A 22,113-nucleotide genomic window follows, 5' to 3' on the forward strand; every position below is an offset into this window, starting at 1 on the left:
AAAGCAGAGGCTAGTAGTAAGAGCACAATAAGCGGAACTCTAGTACTTTTATGAGCACCTATAAAAGAATAAATACGTTCTAGAAAGTAACTGTAAATTTATAAATCTAAATGCCAAAGGAAAAAATATCTTATATCTGTAAAAGTTTAGTCTCACCATCCATTCAAGGACAAACTCACATAGGTGACTTAAATGCAGATCTCCTGAGAGCAGAGGAATCCAAGGTAATAGTTGGTTCAGGTAACAGCAGTAATAGTGCAAGGAAAATAGTTTAATAAATTAATAATAATAATATTAGCGCTGCGGAATCTGTTGGCGCTCTACAAATAACCGATAATAATAATATGAGTGCAGCTTGTAATATGAGCGCCACTTGTAATCTAGCCCAAAGTAACTATAATTTTAGTGCTGTTTTGCATTTCCTTTCTGCCCATTCCTGTGTAGGCTAAGTTCTGAGACTAAGTTAATATAATGCATCGAAGCTCTCCTCAGGGACAGACCTTTTCCACTTGTAATTAATATTAACAAGGTAATCCAGGAGGTACATTGGTTTTATCTATGTATGTATTATAAATATTCAACATTCCTATGTTCTTCACATAAGGGAATAGGTTCTATGTATTTATAAATATGTATTCCTATATATCTATCTATCTATCTATCTATCTATCTATCTATCTATCGATCTATCTATATATATATATATATATATATATATATATATATATATATATATATATATATATATATATATATATATCTGTATATATATATATATATATATATATATATAGGTATATATATATATATATATATATATATAGGTATATATTTTACCAAAATACAATCAGATATCTGTAGAAATATGTATTTATGAATTAATAGAACATATTCTGGTATGTGATGAAAATTGGAATGGGAAATATTAATATTTCCTGTCGGGTTAGCGCATTTGGGGTTTTGGGTTTGCGCGACTTGTTGGGTGTTAGTTTTTCCCCACACTTTTTTCTTTCCATTAAAGTCTATGGGGGAATACACTAACCAGGTCATGATATTCCAAGTTCAACTTTTTGCACACTTCCAGTTAGCGCTCGTGCGAAAACCTTTTACTTTAAACTTGTAATACACACACAAAAAGCTTATTTCTACCGGAGTTAACGCGCAAGTGGGAGACCTGGATAGTTAAAACTTTTATAGAAATTCAATTATGAGTTTATACATTAAAACTTAATTTATGACAATGGATTCTTGTAATGGCTGGTTATTTAACGTGCGCCAGTAAATGGCCAAATTTGCCCCTTTAGGGGTGCACGTTAAAATAGCGATCCACTTGTAATCTAGCCATAAATACATTTATTAATTGTATCTATAATATACAGTATCTGTTGTAAAAACTAAAAATATATAAAAAAAATAATGTAGCTACTTAATTTTGTTGACATTTCTAATTTCCACTGTTTCATTGTGCTTGTTTTACTTACTGGTAATGTGCTCTGTGTGTCTAAGTAAGGTATCAAACCATAGTCTAATTATTTACAGAAATTGGCTTAGATTTAATAAATCCTGTTTGCAAAAAAACGCAACATAAATTCATTTAGATCTGTACCTCCCCTTTATCACATCCACAAGCTGTAAATCACTCTGCACTATAATTATTGGAGCTGCAGCCATCTCAAAGCCAATTCTCAAAAACTCGTTGTCATGGAGAGAAATGATCATCTTATTTTACGGAGCATTATATTGTAACGTTAGCGTCTCTTCCCTAACAGAAAGTGAATTAGTGACCTCCCCTTAATGAGATACACAGTTCCCAAGGTAAAAATTGCTTTTAAAACAATCACCCAGGGGTATCATAATAGTGACATCTTATAGACTCTCGCCAGAGCTTTAGAGAATTGAGTCCTTAAAGTGTCATTCTAGTCTACAAATGACAAGTTCCTATCTGTTACAGCATGACATTTTAAGACTATAGACCCACAAAGGGATTAAACACACAGTAAAAATACTGCTCTGGTCTTACAAAGCACTGCTGGTCCTGATCCAATCAGGAGATCTTGTTCCACATCTGAGTCATTTAATGCGCAAAGGGGTTAAACACACAATAGTGTAGGGTCGATAGTCTTACAATGACATGCTCTAAAAGATTACAGCCTGTCATTTTCTTACTAGAATGGCCCTTTAAAGACAACTGGAAACAAAATAAAAGCAAGGAAACCTTTTCGGCTTTTCAATACTGAAAAATGACAGTGAGACGAGATATTTCATAGTGGCAATAGAGTCTTTATAAATTCTGCGTGCTGGGCCTAAATGTAGGAGAAAAATCCTGAGCACGCAACCTTGAACTCCCATGGCCAACACAACACCTTTTGTTGTAACCAAGGAGACGCTTTTATAAAATAACAAACATAACGTTAGAAATATTTCTGCAAATATGTTTTTGTTAGAGCTGCGGTTATAGTTATCGTTTTTCTGCATTGCTACCAGTTCAGATCTGATTACGAGACAGCATGCTTATTTGTTTTTAAATTTCATCCAAAACAGGGAATCTGCAAAAAAAATTGTTTGTTTTTTTTAAATACATGTTCCTGTCCTGATTAACTGGGTTGATGTTTTTTTCTGTAATGTTAGTTTTTTTGGGGTTTTTTTTTTTGTAACTTATGGGGTGTTAGGTTAGGGGTGTTGGGGGTTAGCTGTTAGGAGTTTAGGGGGAATTTTGCAATGGGGGTGTGACATATTAGTGGTTAATAGTGTAGCGGAGTTCTTTGCTATGTGGGGGTGTGCCAATTTAGGGGGTAATAGTGTAGCGGGGTACTTTGCGATGTAGGGATGTGCTGGTTTAGGGGTTAATAGTATAGGTCAGTGCAACATTTTCCTCCAGCCAAACTCTTCTCTGACTTTCACGTGTGTTAAATATTTGAGCGTAAAATTAGATTGCGCTTGAGCGATCACATATTGCTACTTACTATCGCCCATAGAACATATGGGGAGCGTAAATTACCAAGAGTCCACGCAAGCGAATTTGAGGTAATTTAAACACCACACCACTTGTAATATGGATTAGAGTACAAAACAACACTGATCTCGCGATTGCGCTTGAGCTCCTCACCCTAATGATAGCACAGCACTTGTAATCTAGACCTGAGTAAGGTGATCACAGTAGCAACAGCGATCGTCTGGCTATTTCCAATGTTATTTACTAGAATTATAACAAATATATATATATATATTAACATTTTTATTGCAGCCTTGTCATGTGCAATGAAATATATACTGTATGAGAGTATGTGTTTAAAGCGCCTCAAAGTGGGCTAGGTGTCAAAGGAGAAGATGTGTACTAAAAACAAGTTTAATTACAAACTTTCCTAATTCAACAAGTGGAATCAAGATAATATCAAATACAATAAAAATGTGGATCCACAGTCTCACAAATTAAACAATATTACATACATTACAAAATACAATGTATGAATGTAGTGAAGATTGAGACTCCAATTTGTGGGTTGGAGACCAGTGCTGGTTTAATTGCAAAATGATAGGGTGTTGTGAAGTTTGCTTGAAAAGGAGGTGATGTTGTGTAAGCACCCCAAAAAAGGATTTTGGTGTTAAATGCCTTTGGATTGGGTTAGCCAGTTGTGGAAAAAATGTGACAAAAATGTGAACAAGTGTGATGAAAAATTGAACAAATTGAAAAAACTTAAAGCAAAGCAAATTCGCAAAGATGCACAATTCAAATTGGGAATGAAGAGTGGTGCTTCACCAAGATAAAAATGTGATAAAGAGTTGGTTAAAAATGAAAAACACAAAAAAAAGTGTAAAAAATCTGCACAAAAAGGTTGACAGAAGAACAAAGTCGTGTAATTGTAATCCAATAGACTAGTGGCCTGCACTCAGTCTAGGTTAGCAAATAGTGTGTGTAAAGTTTAAATCAGTTATTTTATAACAACCTTATTTCCTGGCAGTGAGAATCCTTTATAATTCCTGGTGGTGAGAACCCACCCAATGGTCCTTAGGTGTCTCCCAGTGGGTAGACTAAAACTCCTGTTCCTGGTGGTGAGAACCCTTGGGCTTGGGTCTGAGATCCTATTGGATATCTTGATCTAATATTGGTCAATGTCCTGGAAAGGTAAAAAACAAATATTGTAGATGGTACAAAATCGTGTGTAGAGATGAAATAGTGCTTACCAGCTGTGGTCAATGCATTTCGGCCTCCTCAAGGCCTTTCTGCCACCTCCTGCAGATTTGCGACCAATCGGCAGCCAGCAGGAGGGTGTCAATCAACCCGATCATACTCGATCAGGTTGAATTGCGGCGATGTCTGTCCGCCTGCTCAGGCGGACAGGTTATGGAGCAGCTTCAGAACAAACAGACTCAGTAAACAACTGGAAAGTACTAGGAAACTTTTATACTAAGGGGCCCATTTATCAAGCTCCGGATGGAGCTTGAGGGCCTGTGTTTCTGGCAACCACTGCTCCATAACCTATCCGCCTGCTCTGAGCGGGCAGACAGACATTGCCGCAATTCAACCCAATCAAGTACGATCGGGTTGATTGACACCCCCCTACTGGTGGCCGATTGGCTGCAAATCTGCAGAGCTGCTGGTGCAATGCTGAATAAGGAGAGCGTATTGCTCTCCGCATTCAGTGAGGTCTGTCGGACCTGATCCGCACTGTCAACAGACCTTTGTTAAATAGGCCCCTAAGTGCAAACCAAAAGCCGCTTAGCTAAAAAAAGGGTTAATGCATTTCTAAAATTAAAGTGGACATTTGAGAGAGTGTGTGCGGTGAGTAAAAATAGTTGCTAGAGATAAACCACATTGCGCTAATTCAACTGCTGACAAGTATGTGTGGTAATATGGGATTGTGTGGACATAGTAAAATGGTTGACACAATAACATGGTGTTACTGACGTATATTGCGCTAATTCAATGGACACGTGTGTGCATGTATGTGACTGTGTACTGTGTTGTATTTGTTCTTTGTTTTAATCATTTGTAACCTAAATAGAAAGTAAATATTAACAGAAACATGACAATCCCGGCGGAGAAGACCCTGAGAAATGCAACCAGAGATAACATTTGAAAGCAACTTTTCATTGTACTTCTTTTATCAATTTTGCTTCCTTCATTATCTTGCTATCCTTTGTTGAAGGTGCAGCAATGCACTACTTGGAGGAAGCTAGCTGAACACACTGTTAAACCAATGACAAGAGGTATATTTGTGCAGCCACCAATCATTATCCTGCTCCCTTCCTGCTTCTGAGCCTCAGCCTACCTCTAGGTATGCTTTTCAACAAAGGATGTCAAGAAAAATTATATTAAAAAAAATAGTAAATTGGAAATTTGTTTAAAGTACATGCTCTATCTGAATCACAAATGAAAAAAATTGTGTTTCATGTCCCTTTAAGAATAGACATTTTCAGTATAGTAAGTATTCTCGTTAATGTACTTTCAAGTTAACTTTTTAGTTTTACCAAAAATGCAGTGCATAAAAATTAGATGTTTAAATAATAGAATAAGTGTTTCTGGCGAGTCTTCAGACTCGCCAGAAACGCAAGTTATGGAGCAGGGGTCTAAAGACCGCTGCTCTATAACCTGTCCGCCTGCTCTGATGAGGCGGACAGAGATCGCCACAATTCAACCCGATCAAGTATGATCTGGTTAATTGACACCCCCCTGCTGGCAGCCGATTGGCCGCGAGTCAGCGGGGGGCGGCGTTGCACCAGCAACTCACAAGAGCTGCTGGTGCAATGCTGAATACGGAGAGCGTATTGCTCTCTGCATTCAGCAAAGTCTGTCGGACCTGATCCGCCATGTCGGGTCAGGTTCGACAGACCTTTGATAAATAGGCCTCGATGTGTTCAGCTAACTGCAAGTAGTGCAATACTGTTCCTTCAGCAAAGGATAACAAGAGAATGAAGCATATTTGATCATAAAAGTGCATTTGGAAGTTGTTTAAAATTGTATTGTTCTATCCAAATCATGAATGGATTTTTGAGGTTTCCTGTCCCTTTAAGAATCACATAGAATAACAAAATGAAAGCTAATATAGCTGATTACAACTTCGTAAATAGAAAAATGGCAAAAATCTGCACTGTAGCTCAAAATGAAAATTTTAGTTTGAAACAAATACGATGATGAACGTAAATTAACTAAAACGAATATATATATATATATATATATATATATATATATATATATATATATATATATATATATTCATTCCTCTCCTCCATGCTGAAATAACCATTTTACACGAGAACCATCTCCCCTTTTACATTAACAGTTTTTTATTATTTATTTACCACTAATAGTTTGGAGATATTTTACTATTGCGTTTTTGGTTATTTGAATTTATGGTGCACCTAAGAAAATACTTATTATAATAGCATTATAGAAGTAATCACTCTTTACTTCTGTTTAGTCTGCAAGTTACTTATGTTCTCCGTATCATGTGAGTCAAGCCCTTACGTAATATGAAGCTATAGATGATGCCTACTCATGTGCTGAGAACTCCAATGTTGACTATAAATACAGAATATCACGTATATTTGCTTGGGGGAAATGTGTATATATATACCCGGTTGTGCTCATAAGTTTACATACCCTGGCTGAATTTATGATTTCTTGGCCATTTTTCAGAGAATATGGTTAGTTCATGGTTAGTGTTTGGCTGAAGCCATTTATTATCAATCAACTGTGTTCGGGCACGCAGTCACACTCACTAGTCTTCAGGCAGCTCCCTCCAGTACTGACTACTGAGTCTTCCCGCCAGTCTGACTGTGACGGCGCGAGCGATGTCACATGACCCACTCCAGACTCAGCAGACTGTCAATCAGCTTTAGCAGCCCAGCAGGCACGCCTCCCCGCAGTGCTGCTGAATGCTGATTGGCTCAAGTGATCTAGCTCATCATGGAGGCGGTTTTGAGAACCGCCTCCATTGGAGCTTGTATGAGGGCCCAGCGAATCACCAGTGGGTGGCGCAGCTCTAAGTGAGCAGTCAATGTGTTATTGATCCGTGTTGCGCAATTAATGGAGGGCAGCAGACCGGCTCACTGCCTCCTAATTGCACAACATGGATGGTGAATTTGACAGCTGCAGTGCAAGCGCAGTAGGCAGCAGTACACTACACAAAATGAATGAGTAATTGCCATGGTGGAGGGTACCCTCGGGGCGGGGTGGACGTGGCCAAAAAAATAATAAAATAAAAAACACTTTTTTTTTTTTTAATAAATATTTATTGAAATCTTTTTTTCCCTGATTGGACAGGGGAGGCGCTGCCTCCTCTGCCTCCTATTACTGCACGTCACTGGACTGTTTACTCTTTTTAAATCATAATGACAACAGAAACTACCCAAATGACCCTGATCAAAAGTTTACATACCCTGGTGATTTTGGCCTGATAACATGCACACAAGTTGACACAAAGGGGTTTGAATGGCTATTAAAGGTAACCATCCCCACCTGTGATCTGTTTGCTTGTAATTAGTGTGTGTGTGTATAAAAGGTCAATGAGTTTCTGGACTCCTGACAGACCCTTGCATCTTTCATCCAGTGCTGCACTGACGTTTCTGGATTTTGAGTCATGGGGAAAGCAAAAGAATTGTCAAAGGATCTGCAGGAAAAGGTAGTTGAACTGTATAAAACAGGAAAGGGATATAAAAAGATATCCAAGGAATTGAGAATGCCAATCAGCAGTGTTTAAAGTGGAAAATGAGGGGTTCTGTTGAAACCAAACCACTGTCAGGTAGACCAACTAAAATTTCAGCCACAACTGCCAGGAAAATTGTTCGGGATGCAAAGAAAAACCCCACAAATAACTTCAGGTGAAATACAGGACTCTCTGAAAACATGTGGTGTGGCTGTTTCAAGATGCACAATAAGGAGGCATTTGAAAAAAGATGGGCTGCATGGTCGAGTCGCCATTACTATGCAAATGCCACAAAGTATCCCGCTTACAATACACCAAACAGCACAGAAACAAGCCTCAAATCTTCTGGCACAAAGTCTTTTGGAGTGATGACAACAAAATTGAGCTTTCTGGCCACAACCATAAACGCTACACTTGGAGAGGAGTCAACAAGGCCTATGATGAAAGGTACACCATTCCTACTGTGTAACACGGAGGTGGATCCCTGATGTTTTGGGGATTTGTGAGCTACAAAGGCACAGGAAATTTGGTCAGAATTGATAGCAAGATGAATGCTGTATGTTATCAAAAAATACTGGAGGAAAATTTGCATTCATCAACCCGGAAGCTGCACATGGGACGTACTTGGACAACACAAGGCCAAGTCGACCTGTCATTGGCTACAGCAGAATAAAGTGAAGGTTCTGGAGTGGCCATCTCAGTCTCCTGACCTCAATATCATTGAGCCACTCTGGGGAGATCTCAAACGTGCAGTTCATGCAAGACAGCCCAAGAATTTACAGAAACTGGAGGTTTTTTGCCAGGAAGCATGGGCAGCTTTACCATCTGGGAAGATAAAGAGCCTCAGCCACAAATACCACAAAAGACTTCAAGCTGTCATTGATATTAAAGGGGACAATACATGGTATTAAGAAATGGGGTGTGTAAACTTTTTTATCAGAGTCATGTGGGTAGTTTCTGTTGTCATTATGATTTAAAAAGAGTAAGCACAGTTGATTGATAATAAATGGCTTCAGCCAAACACTAACCATGAGTGAAAGAAAAGTTTTTGTGTTATTCATATTCTCTAAAAAATGGTCAAGAAATCATAAATCCTGCCAGGGTATGTAAACTTATGAGCCCAACTGTATATGTATGTATAATAATTATATTCTGAATCTGCTGGTCCTGCTGAAAAAAACGATATATAATTTGTGGGGGTCACTCACTGGAATTTGACTTACAATAGTGTTTAAATAGAAGCCATAAAAAAAGCTCAAAACCAGCTTTGCGCATCGGTGTGAAAAATGCTTAGCAGAGAAGGGGTTAAATGTTTTCTCCTCTCCACCAATAGCACTATGGGTGTTGCCTTTATCAGCCAATGAACATTCATGGGAAGCATGTCTGATGCTGTATTTTTTGTTTCAACTAAAATAACTATTTTCAGACAGAAAACAAAACTATAATTTCCTACATATTTAAATGGGATTCTTTTATATATGATAAAGCATATAACTAAGTTATAGTGTTGGTGAATGAATAGGAATTTCTATGTCTAACATTGGGTGTCTAAGGAAATAATGATGCTCACACATTAATTAAAGGCTCACCACAACATCCGTTCTAGCAATAAATATGCCTGATCCAATCGGGATAATTAACACCCCCTGCTAGCGGCCGATTGGCTGCAAATGTGCAGGGGGCGGCATTGCACAAGCATTTCACAAGAAATGCTTGTGCAATGTTAAATGCCGACAGCGTATGTGTTACGGTTACCCTTAGTCTCGCTGAGAGATGGACCGCTTAGTAGCCTGGATCCCTATTGCTAAAGAGGGGAGAAGCTGCTTTCCATAGTATTCTATATGAGTCTCGCAAATATAGAATAATCTCCCTTAGCTGCAGTACAGCTAGGATACCCTTCTGCCCACAAAAACGAGTCAACGCTGCGATTGAGGGTCAAACAAGAACTCAGGACTGGGATGCCCAGCCTGCTTTTTATTAAGGTTACATGCACACAGGGCACTCCCAGGGGGAGAGGGGGGGAAGCACAAAATCCCCCATCACACATTTAGATAGAGAGCACTGTCCTTTGACAGGCCACAATAGGATTACAGTACTTAAGATAACAAGTTTACAAGTTCATCTTATCAATTAGCAGTCTGGCTCCAGAGGTGATTAGACAATAGTTTCTAAAAGCTGAAAAAAAAGAGTTAACTCTTTATGAAATGAAACTTGTTACAGTTTTCTTGGAGCCCTTCTTAGGCGCTGGCTTGCTGGTTCAGGCATTGCTGCTGGGAAATAAGCTCTTCACAACAAAATAACTAATGCTTCTGTAACATTGCTCCCTTTCTGTGGAACACTCTGGCAGACACGGTCTGACCCCTTTTCGGGGCAGACTAAGGCTGTCCAGACCGCTGGTTATGCGGGGCTGAGGTCGGTTTGTCTGGACAACCCGTCGGCGTTGCCATTCTGTTTCCCAGGTCTGTAAGTAATGGTGAAATTGAAGGTTTGCAACGATAAGCTCCAACGTAATAGCCTGCCGTTATCTCCAGAGACCCGGTTCAGCCACACCAACGGGTTATGGTCGGTGACCAGAGTGAACTCCTGACCATATAAATAGGGAGTCAATTTCTTTAATGCCCACACCAAAGCCAAACACTCCTTTTCGACCGCTGCATAGCTGACTTCGCGGGGCAGGAGCTTCCGGCTGATGTAGGCAACTGGATGCTCCCCTCCATCTTCGCCTACTTGGCTGAGGACGGCTCCCAGCCCAAACATGGAAGCATCTGTATGGACGATAAAACGTTTGTTAAGGGATGGGGCCGCCAAGACAGGAGCGTTAATTAGAGCATTTTTGAGAGCCTGGAAAGCCGTTTCACAGTGGGGAGACCACAGGACCTGTCGAGGTAAGTTCTTCTTGGTCAAGTCAGTCAGGGGTTTGGCAAGTGTGCTGTAGTCTGGTACGAACCGTCTATAGTACCCTGCCGTGCCCAGGAAGGCTAGGACCTGAGTCTTAGTGATGGGGGTGGGCCAATTGGCGACAGCTTCTATTTTGGCCGGCTCTGGTCGCTGCTTTCCACACCCCACCCGGTGACCCAGGTACTGTACCTCGGCCATCCCAAAGTGGCATTTTTCTGGCTTCAGAGTCAGGCCAGCAGCCCGGATCTGATCCAGAACCATTCCCACATGAGCTAAGTGGTCCTCCCAGGACTCACTGTGGATCGCTATGTCGTCCAGGTAGGCGCAAGCAAAACTCTGGAAGCCATCCAGGAGCCTATCCACCAAGCGCTGGAATGTAGCTGGGGCATTCTTCATCCCAAACGGCATTACCCTAAACTGATATAAGCCGAATGGGGTGACGAATGCCGACTTGGGGATAGCCTCCGGGGCCAGGGGAATCTGCCAGTAACCTTTGCAGAGGTCAATAGTGGTCAGGTAATTTCCCCTGGCTATACGATCGAGTAGCTCGTCTACCCTGGGCATAGGGTAAGCGTCCGTCACGGTATTTTCATTGAGCCTCCGATAGTCTACGCAGAACCGGGTGGTCCCATCTTTCTTGGGCACCAAGACAACTGGGGAGGCCCAGGGACTATCGGAGGGCTCAATTACCCTGAGCTGGAGCATCTCATCGATCTCCTTCTTCATTCCTGTCCTAACTGCTTCGGGGATTCGGTACGGAGCCTGGCGCAAGGGAGCTTGTCCCGGAGTATCTACCTGGTGGGTGGTTAAAGTAGTGTACCCTGGCTTCGGGGAGAAGGTGAGGTGTTTGGACTGGAGGAGTTGGTTGAGCTGCTCCCTTTCAGTGGGGCTAAGTCGGTCCCCTATCTGAACCTGCGCCACTATACCTGTGGGGAGGCTCTTTTCTAATAGGTCTGGAATGGGTAAACTGTCGGGGTCTTCCTGAGGGGAACAACATACGGCCGTCACGTTCTCTGGTTGCTCAAAATAATCCTTGAGCATGTTTACATGGAATGTCTTTCTAAGATTGTTGTCGTGGCAGCTAGCTATCACATAAGTGGTGTCTCCCCTTTTCTCTACGATCTGGTAGGGACCCTGCCAGGACGCCTGCAATTTGTCTGTCTTCACCGGCTTAAGTACTAACACCTTTTGTCCTATGGTGAAGATTCTCTTTCGGGCCCCCCGATCGTACCATACTTTCTGTCTTCTCTGGGCCAACTGGAGATTAGCCCGCACGGATTTGGCTAATTGCTCCATTCGGTCCCTGAGTTCCAGCACGTATGGCACAATTGGGACACCGTCAGCCTCCATCTCTCCCTCCCAGTGCTCCCGGATCAGGTTTAGGGGTCCCCGTACCTTTCTTCCGTAGAGCAACTCGAAGGGAGAGAACCCTGTCGTTTCCTGGGGCACCTCCCGATAAGCAAATAGGAGGTGCGGCAGGAAGCGTTCCCAGTCTCGGTATTCCTGAGTGAACGTCTTGAGCATTTGCTTGAGGGTCCCATTGAACCTCTCACACAGCCCGTTCGTCTGGGGATGGTATGGGGAGCTTAGGAGGGACTTAATTTTGCAAACCTGCCAGAGTTGTTGGGTCAATTTAGCCGTAAATTGGGTGCCTCGGTCGGATAGGATTTCTTTTGGAAATCCTACCCGGGAGAACACCTGTACTAGTGCATTCGCTACCGTATCCGCTTGTATGTTGGATAGGGCGACAGCCTCTGGGTACCTGGTAGCGTAGTCCACTACGGTAAGAATGTATCGCTTACCGGAGGGACTAGGGGTAGCCAGTGGTCCCACTAGGTCAATAGCAACCCGGCTGAAGGGTTCCTCTACAATGGGCATATTTACTAGCTCGGCTTTAGGGTGATCGCCTCGCCTTCCTACTCGTTGACACACATCGCAGGTGTTACAGTAAGTTCTAACGTCAGCGTGCACCCCTGGCCAAAAGAACGTGTGAGTAATGCGGTGTAGGGTACGGGTAACGGCTAGGTGGCCTGCTAAGGGGATGTCGTGGCCTATTTTGAGGATTTCTTGACGGTATTTGTGGGGCACTACCAGCTGTCGCCTACGCTGTCCCCTTTTCTCTGTCCAGCGGTATAGTTTCCCTTTTTCCCATAAGAATGTTTCGTTATCTGCCCCGCCCCCTCCGGTCTCTGCCCGTTCCCGGTACTTTTGTAAGGTCGGGTCAGTCTTAGACTCTGCCTCGAAGGCATCTGGGGTGTCCCAGGGTATGGGGCCTAACCTGTCAGGCAAGGTCGGGGTAGGTCTTACCTGTGTCTCCCGCACTGGTGAGAGCTCTCGCTCCGTCCGGGCTTGGGCCCGTGTAGTCACTGGGTCCGCCTCGTTGTTGCATACTGGAGCATAGGCAGAAGTCATGGGGCCCAAATCGTTGCCCAGTAGTACTTCGGCAGGTAAATTATCCATTAGGCCCACGTTCACAGCCCCCTTTCCCGCTCCCCAATCAAGATGCACTTTAGCTGTTGGAATTTTGTACACATCCCCCCCCGCCACTCTAACGGCCACAGTCTGTCCGGATCGCTTGTGCTCTGGCACCAAATGACTCTGTACCAGCGTGATAGTAGCCCCTGTGTCTCGCAATCCCTCGGTAGATTGCCCCTCGAGCCATACCCTCTGCCGATGGTGCTGGCGGTTATCTGAGGCAGCATATACAGGGTCTGCCTCGTGAAGCGGCCCCACATATCCCTCCATAGGGGCCTCTTGGTTAACACAGAGGGCCCGGGCCGGACGATAGGACCCAGAGGGGTAATTGTAATTCCTGGGTGTCTGGTGCGTATTAAGGGGGCAGCTAGCCATGAAATGCCCTGGTTGCTTGCATCGGTGGCAAGTCGGTCTGGGACGCTCAGAGCTGTTATTGGGTGGTCCTGAGTGTCGGACGGGCCCTGTGGGCACCGGGGCTCGGAATTCAGCACGAGGGGGTGCACGGTAAACCTCTCTGGGTTCGACCCGTGCTGGAGCTCGGTAGTTCATGGGTTCGTGAAGACGGGAGTCATAATGTTCATCGGCCAATTTGGCTGCTTCTTCTAAGGTAGAAGGCCGCCTGTCTCGCAGCCATTCCTTCCCTTGCTGTTCCATGCCATTATAAAAATGTTCTAAGAGAAACAATTGTAAAATTTCCTCCCCAGTCACCGCTTTACTTCCGCTCAGCCAGTGATTTGCCGCTCTCCGCATTCGGTGCGCCCATTCCATATGGGTATCGTTAGGCTTCTTTTCCGTGCCCCGAAACTGTCGGCGATACGTGTCCGGAGTTACAGCGTACCGTCGCAACAGTGTCTCCTTAACTAGCTCATACTGTGTCACTTCCTCAGCACCCAGAGTACGAAAGGCTTCCAGGGCTCGCCCGGATAGTTTCCCAGACAATATCGTGGGCCACTCTCTGTTGGGAATCTGGTGCAGGGCACATTGCCTTTCGAAGTCCGCCAAATATTCATCAATCCCTGTCTCGCTCTCTAGGAAGGGTCGAAATGCTGCATAGGGTATCTTGGGCCTCCCAGCATTTTCGACAGGGATGATTACCTGCGGGGCTTCAGCATTGCGGTGTGCGTTCGCTAGGTTGAGTTCGTGGGCTCGAGTCTCTCGTATATCCTCGTCCGCCTCCGCCATCAACTGCTGTACCAATTCCATGGAGGGGTTCGGCCCGTATAATGAGAGCCTTTCCCGAACAATCCTGGTTTTTTCGTCACTAATCGTGGTCGGTGTTTCCGCCATTGTGAAGCTCTGATCCAGTTCGGTCAATTCTGCGATCAGCTCTCTCCTCGGCCGGTTGCTGGCGTACCCCCCTCTGCTTTCAAGTAAATCCTTTAGGGTTGTACGCTTCAATTTTTCGAAAGCGCTCTCCATCCGTTCTGTACCTCTCCTAGGAAATCCAGGAAAATCCCGCCGCTGCCGCCAAATGTTACGGTTACCCTTAGTCTCGCTGAGAGATGGACCGCTTAGTAGCCTGGATCCCTATTGCTAAAGAGGGGAGAAGCTGCTTTCCATAGTATTCTATATGAGTCTCGCAAATATAGAATAATCTCCCTTAGCTGCAGTACAGCTAGGATACCCTTCTGCCCACAAAAACGAGTCAACGCTGCGATTGAGGGTCAAACAAGAACTCAGGACTGGGATGCCCAGCCTGCTTTTTATTAAGGTTACATGCACACAGGGCACTCCCAGGGGGAGAGGGGGGGAAGCACAAAATCCCCCATCACACATTTAGATAGAGAGCACTGTCCTTTGACAGGCCACAATAGGATTACAGTACTTAAGATAAAAAGTTTACAAGTTCATCTTATCAATTAGCAGTCTGGCTCCAGAGGTGATTAGACAATAGTTTCTAAAAGCTGAAAAAAAAGAGTTAACTCTTTATGAAATGAAACTTGTTACAGTTTTCTTGGAGCCCTTCTTAGGCGCTGGCTTGCTGGTTCAGGCATTGCTGCTGGGAAATAAGCTCTTCACAACAAAATAACTAATGCTTCTGTAACAGTATGCTACCGCGAATCATAAATAAATTGACCCCATCATCTTCTGTAAATTATAGGACAATGTCCTGTGTTAGTTAAGTAGTAATTAAAATCCAGTAAGATTGTGTAAAGAAAATATACACTCTTAAAGGGACATGAAACCCAAAATGTTTCTTTCATGATTCAGATAACGCATACAATTCTAAGCAATTTACTTATTTCTTTCATAAGGTGGTGAGAGTCCACGAACCTTAATGTGTGATGGTACAAATCTTTTTCAATTTAAAAGTTTTGCATGTTCATGTGACTTTTTTTCCTGTGGGTTTTATTGAATATAGGCCTCATGTTTGTGACTGTTTTTTTGGAATGCTTATACTGGTCACAAATACAAGGGAACAGGCAGATGCTGATGATGAAACACATAGATGATACAAGTTGTACTCTTCATATGGATTTGAGTGACCTACTTTACTAACCATACAAATGTAAACCTATCAGTAATAGCGGCTTGTCTTTTTGCAGGTCTACTTACAGTCTGGGGCAAGGCCTTTGGTTACCGGTCAGTAAGAGCTTTGTGGTTCCTCCGGTGGAGCTTTCGATTAACCCCCTAGCCAGCTGCAAGACAGATGTGCTGGTGACAGAGGACCCTGCAGATGTGCGGTAAGACACAGTAGGCAGCGCCGCAGGTTTATGTTATAATGTGGGAAGCAGCGTCACAGCTCAGGGGCGACGTTACACCCCTTCAGCGCCCCATACAGATTGCAGTGCTTTGATTTCATATTATGGAGCCTATTTATCATGATGTGAGTGGACATGATCCGATATTGCGTATCATGTCCGCTGCACATCGATAAATGCCGACAGGATACGCTCTCAGCATTTATCATTGTACCAGCAGCTCGTGTGAACTGGTGCAATACCGCCCCCTGCAGACTCGCGGCCAATGGGCCGCCAGCAGGGGGTGTCAATCAACCCGATCGTACTCGATCGGGTTGATTTCCGGCGATGTCTGTCCGCCTGCTCAGAGCAGGCGGACAGGTTATGGAGCAGCGGTCTTTGTGACCGCTGCTTCATAACTGCCGTTTCTGGCGAGTCTGCAGGCTCGCCAGAAACACGGGGCATCAAGCTCCATTCGAAGCTTGATAGATAGGCGCCAGTGTATCCTTTGTCAGACAACAGGTCAGTGAATTATAAGTTGTAGCCATTTCTAGTTTCAGTGGAGTCCTTCGTGTTCTGTGTAATGTGCTGCCATATTCCTCTGAAATAGTTCACGTTCCTAAATCAGGTTTTAATCTTAAAAGTTATTTGAATGTTTTTCTTTCATGTCATTTCCTTTGTTTGCTGCACCAGCGAATATCTGAGCCCGTTTTGAATATCTCTCTTATGTTTGTGCTGGGGCTGAGCTCTCCTATACTGCAGATGACACTCTCACCTCTCATACTAACTGAGCTGTTCTCTGTTACAATTAGACAGCTGCAGTTTAGGGAAATACTGTTTGCATACGTTATGCTTTTTCTGTGTCCAATCATGGTGTAAATGAGCTCCTGCACTGATCTAGCAATGTCTGTGTAGCATCTTGCAGTTTTAAATTCTGTTTCCAACCTCTCAGGGGACAACAGATTTCAGCTTTTTATATAAACTATTTAGTTATGTATAATGAAACAATGTTGCAATATATTTATTATTATTATTATTATTGTTATTAATAATAATACTGTTGCCCCCCTTTCATGTAATTTAGCTCTGACAATTGAGGGTTTTTAAAGGGACAGTCAACACCATAATTTTTGTTATTTTAAAAGATAGATAATCCCTTAATTACCCATTCCCCAGTTTTGCATAACCAACACAGTTATAATTATACACGTTTTACCTCTGTAATTACCTTGTATCTAAGCCTCAGCAGACTGCCCCCTTATATAAGTTCTTTTGACAGACTTGCATTTTAGCCAATCAGAGCTGTCTCCATGGTAAATTCACGTGCATGAGCTCAATATTATCTATATGAAACACATGAACTAATGCCCTCTAGTGGTGAAAAACTGTCAAAATGCATTTAGATTAGAGGCGGCCTTCAAGGTCTAAAAAATTAGCATATGAACCTCCTAGGTTTAGCTTTCAACTCAGAATACCAAGAGAACAAAGCAAAATTGGTGATAAAAGTAAATTGGAAAGTTGTTTAAAATTGCATGCCTTCAAAAATGAAATTTTGGGACTTGACTGTCCCTTTAATTCTCACAACTTGAAATGCACCCTGCTGATTTAGCAAGGCTAACTTTTCTACATATATCCCAAATTGGCTTTAGCTGATAAAAACTACAAAACAATGAAACTGAGCAGCAATTTTAAACAACATTCTATTTGACTTCTATTATCAAAATGGCTTTGTTCTCCTGGTATCTTTTGTTGAAATGAAGGGATGTAAGCTCAGGAGCGTGCACATGTCTGGAGCACTTTATGGCAGCAGTTTTTCACAAATGTTATCCACTACTTCCTGCCATGTAGTGTTCCAGATGCTACCTAGGTATCTCTACAACACATAATATAATGGGAACAAAGCACACGATAATAGAAGTTCATTGTAAACGTTTTTAAAGGGTAATTCTGTCTAAATCACAAAAGAATATGTCCCTTTAAGGTAGGATTGGTTCCTCCCAATAAGGCACATGGTGGGTGGTGTTTGCCTACTGAAAAACAATTGCAGTAAAAAGGAATTTGTTTTAAATACCAAAGAAACAGGAGGTTGCATTTTTCTGATGCTAATGAGTGAAAAAGGGGGAGGGGATAATACGAGGTGGCTATAAGTAATTTATCTGCTATAGGTAAGACCAGAGCTCCATACATTTTGCAGGGTTGTTACTGGTTGGGAGCTGTGCCCACTCACCCGTCTACTGGTGTCCAGAACAAATCCAGCCACTGCCCATCTAAACTCTGCTCAAGCCCATCTACATCACACGTGTGCCCTCAGCTATCCAGTAATGTTCCCCTTTTCTCCCAGTCCTAGGCAGTCTCTAGCAAGTGCCGGCAAGTATGTGAGTCTATGGCACGTGCACAAACTTTACTCTTCTTACTGTCACCCTCCTGAGTGCAATTCTACCCTCTGATACCCATGACTCATGCACATACTGATACTATGGCACGTGCACAAACTTTACTCTTAATATTGTTATACTCCTGAGTGCAATGTTACCCTCTAATACCCATAACACATGCACAAACTGATACTATGGCACGTGCACAAACTTTACTCTTCATACTGTCACCCTCCTGAGTGCAATTCTACCCTCTGATACCCATGACTCATGCACATACTGATACTATGGCACGTGCACAAACTTTACTCTTAATATTGTTATACTCCTGAGTGCAATGTTACCCTCTAATACCCATAACACATGCACACACTGATACTATGGCACGTGCACAAACTTTACTCTTCATACTGTCACCCTCCTGAGTGCAATGTTACCCTCTAATACCCATGACTCATGCACACACTAATACTATGGCACATGCACAAACTTTACTCTTAATATTGTTATACTCCTGAGTGCAATTCTACCCTCTGATACCCATGACGCATGCACACACTGATACTATGGCATGTGCACAAACTTTACTCTTAATATTGTTATACTCCTGAGTGCAATGTTACCCTCTAATACCCATGACACATGCACACACTGATACTATGGCATATGCACAAACTTTACTCTTCATACTGTCACCCTCCTGAGTGCAATTCTACCCTCCGATACCCATGACACATGCACATACTAATACTATGGCACGTGCACAATCTTTACTCTTCCTACTGTCACCCTCCTGAGTACAATTTTACCCTCTGATACCCATGACACATGCACACACTGATACTATGGCATGTGCACAAACTTTACTCTTAATACTGTCACCCTCCTGAGTGCAATTCTACCCTCCGATACCCATGACACATGCACACACTGATACTATGGCACGTGCACAAACTTTACTCTTAATATTGTTATACTCCTGAGTGCAATGTTATCCTCTAATACCCATGACACATGCACACACTGATACTATTGCACGTGCACAAACTTTACTCTTCATACTGTCACCCTCCTGAGTGCAATTCTACCCTCTGATACACATGACACATGCACATACTGATACTATGGCACGTGCACAAACTTTACTCTTCCTACTGTCACCCTCCTGAGTGCAATTCTACCCTCTGATACCCATGACACATGCACACACTGATACTATGGCACGTGCACAAACTTTACTCTTAATATTGTTATACTCCTGAGTGCAATGTTACCCTCTAATACCCATGACACATGCACACACTGACACTATGGCACGTGCACAAACTTTACTCTTCCTACTGTCCCCCTCCTGAGTGCAATGTTACCCTCTAATACCCATGACACATGCACACACTGATACTATGGCACATGCACAAACTTTACTCTTCCTACTGTTACACTCCTGACTGCAATTCTACCCTCTGATACTCATGACTCATGCACACACTGATACTATGGCACGTGCACAAACTTTACTCTTCATACTGTCACCCTCCTGAGTGCAATTCTACCCTCCGATACCCATGATACATGCACACACTGATACTATGGCACGTGCACAAACTTTACTCTTATTGTTATACTCCTGAGTGCAATTCTACCCTCTGATACCCATGACACATGCACACACTGATACTATGGCACGTGCACAAACTTTACTCTTAATATTGTTATACTCCTGAGTGCAATGTTACCCTCTAATACCCATGACACATGCACACACTGACACTATGGCACGTGCACAAACTTTACTCTTCCTACTGTCCCCCTCCTGAGTGCAATGTTACCCTCTAATACCCATGACACATGCACACACTGATACTATGGCACGTGCACAAACTTTACTCTTCCTACTGTTACACTCCTGACTGCAATTCTACCCTCTGATACTCATGACTCATGCACACACTGATACTATGGCACGTGCACAAACTTTACTCTTCATACTGTCACCCTCCTGAGTGCAATTCTACCCTCCGATACCCATGATACATGCACACACTGATACTATGACACGTGCACAATTTTTTTTCTTCAGAGTAGTTTATTGAGTACATTCAAGGGACAAAACAGCAAAGAGAAGCATCAATAGATTTCAATGAATGAGCAAATATTTGGCCAAAACATTGTTCAATCAAAATGATAGATTACCATTGTACAGTGGTTCATTGATGTACAATTATATCGACACGTAAATGATTTTATCTTTTAAGAAACATAAAACATAATAATAAAAAAAAAAACACCCCCATTGACCTCCCCATTCTACGCCCTCTCCTCCTGCCCTCCAGTGACCAGATCTTACGGTTCTCTGTTGGATATTAACCAATGAGTAGGGAATACTTCAATTAAAGTCAACTCCGCAAAACTGATAGAGTTTAGAACATGGGAGATGATCTGTTTTTGAATTATAGTCGGGTAGGTTTGTATTATAGGAGACCAGTCTACCAAAAAATGTTTAATTCTTTTTCTGATACGGTTTTAACATGGAAGGAATCAAATATAATTTGGTTTTAAATCTCCTTAAGAGAAAGGGGAAAAGCGGGGGCAGAATGTGCTTTCCAATTTCTAAGAATAAGACATCTAGCAGCCAATATGATGGTGTTCAAAACCTTCTAGAAGAGGAAGGAATTTGTTCATGTAAAAAAAGAAAAAATATATTCTCTGGACAAAGTGAGACACTATCACTATGAACTTTGTTATACCAAAAAAAAAATCAGAATTGAAACATTTTAGGGCAATACCAAAACATATGCAACACATCAGCGTTAAGAGACATGCAGCAAGGGCAGGGGAATTGTTGAGAGGGAAAAAAATCTTGCCATCCTAGAAGGTGATAAATAATAGTTATTCAAAAGTTTTATATGTGATTCTTCCCAAGATATCGAGATCTCACACTCATCCAGAGCTGCAAAACTATATCTAACAAAATTTGAGTCAAGAGAAGGAAAGAAAAATAGCCAAAAATGATATAATTTATTCAGAAATGATTGACTTTGTTTATTGAGCATGATGTTATATATAAGTGATATTGAAGAATTACCAGCTGCAAATTTTTTGATACAAGATTTAATGTCAGACAAGCCATCTAAAGAACCCCTGTCTAAGTCGAGGTTATTAATATAATGTCTTACTTGGAGATATGCAAACCAATCAGCTCTTAAGAGATTAAATTGCTATATAATATCAGAGTATGATATAACGAGTCCATCTTTAGAGATTTATTGGTTAATACATCCATAACTGATTTTTGCATCAATTTATTTAAAGAGATTCAAGATCTTTTACCCTTCCAAATAAAATTTGTCCACCAGGAATATAATTTACGACAGTCAGTATTTGTTATCCAAAGCGGTAAATTCTGAAATAGAAATAATAAACGAGGGAAAATAATTGTTTTTAAAAGATTGACTCGGGCAGAGATTGATAATGGGAAAACTGTCCAGAGTTCTAAATCAGGCTTAATTTTCTGAAACAAGGGGGTAAAATTTAGCTTGTACCATTTTTAGGATCCTTATGTAGATGTATACCAAGGTATCTAAACGAACCAACTGTTTTAAATGGGTGGTCTAGATAACTAAAAGAAGTTTTGCTTACCCACAGAAGTTCGCTTTTCTCATAGTTTATCTTATATCCTGAAAAGGAACTGAATAACCTAAACAATTGGAGAACTAAAGGTATGGTATGGGATGTATTACGTAAAAAAAGAAGTAAATCATCAGCATACAAAAGAATTTTCAAGGAGTGTTTACCGAACGAGATTCCTTCTAGAGAGTTTCGTAAGTAGATAGCTAACGGCTCCAGAGCAATATTAAAGAGAAGTGGTGATAATGGACAACCTTGTCTCGTACCTCTCTTGAGATGGATTTTAGGAGAGAGTGTACCATTGATAAGAAGATATGGGGGGATATTTATCAAAGCATCAACTGAAAATACGCTTGAATCCTGCATCGTATTTGTTGCGAGATTGATCCGCCGTAGTTATCAAAGCGTCAA

General features: G+C 42.1%; 1 protein-coding gene across 1 annotated transcript in view; it reads left to right on the forward strand.

Moving 5' to 3' along the window:
• The window catches only part of ASTN2 (astrotactin 2), a 1,265,353-nt gene that overhangs the window by 292,709 nt on the left and 950,531 nt on the right, over window positions 1-22,113 (forward strand). The window contains exon 7 of the mRNA XM_053695400.1: window positions 15,566-15,703. Within this exon, the coding sequence (XP_053551375.1) occupies window positions 15,566-15,703 (138 nt within the window). The remainder of the gene's footprint in view (window positions 1-15,565; window positions 15,704-22,113) is intronic.

Source organism: Bombina bombina, chromosome 12 (assembly GCF_027579735.1).
Source record: "Bombina bombina isolate aBomBom1 chromosome 12, aBomBom1.pri, whole genome shotgun sequence".
Classification (NCBI taxonomy): domain Eukaryota; kingdom Metazoa; phylum Chordata; class Amphibia; order Anura; family Bombinatoridae; genus Bombina; species Bombina bombina.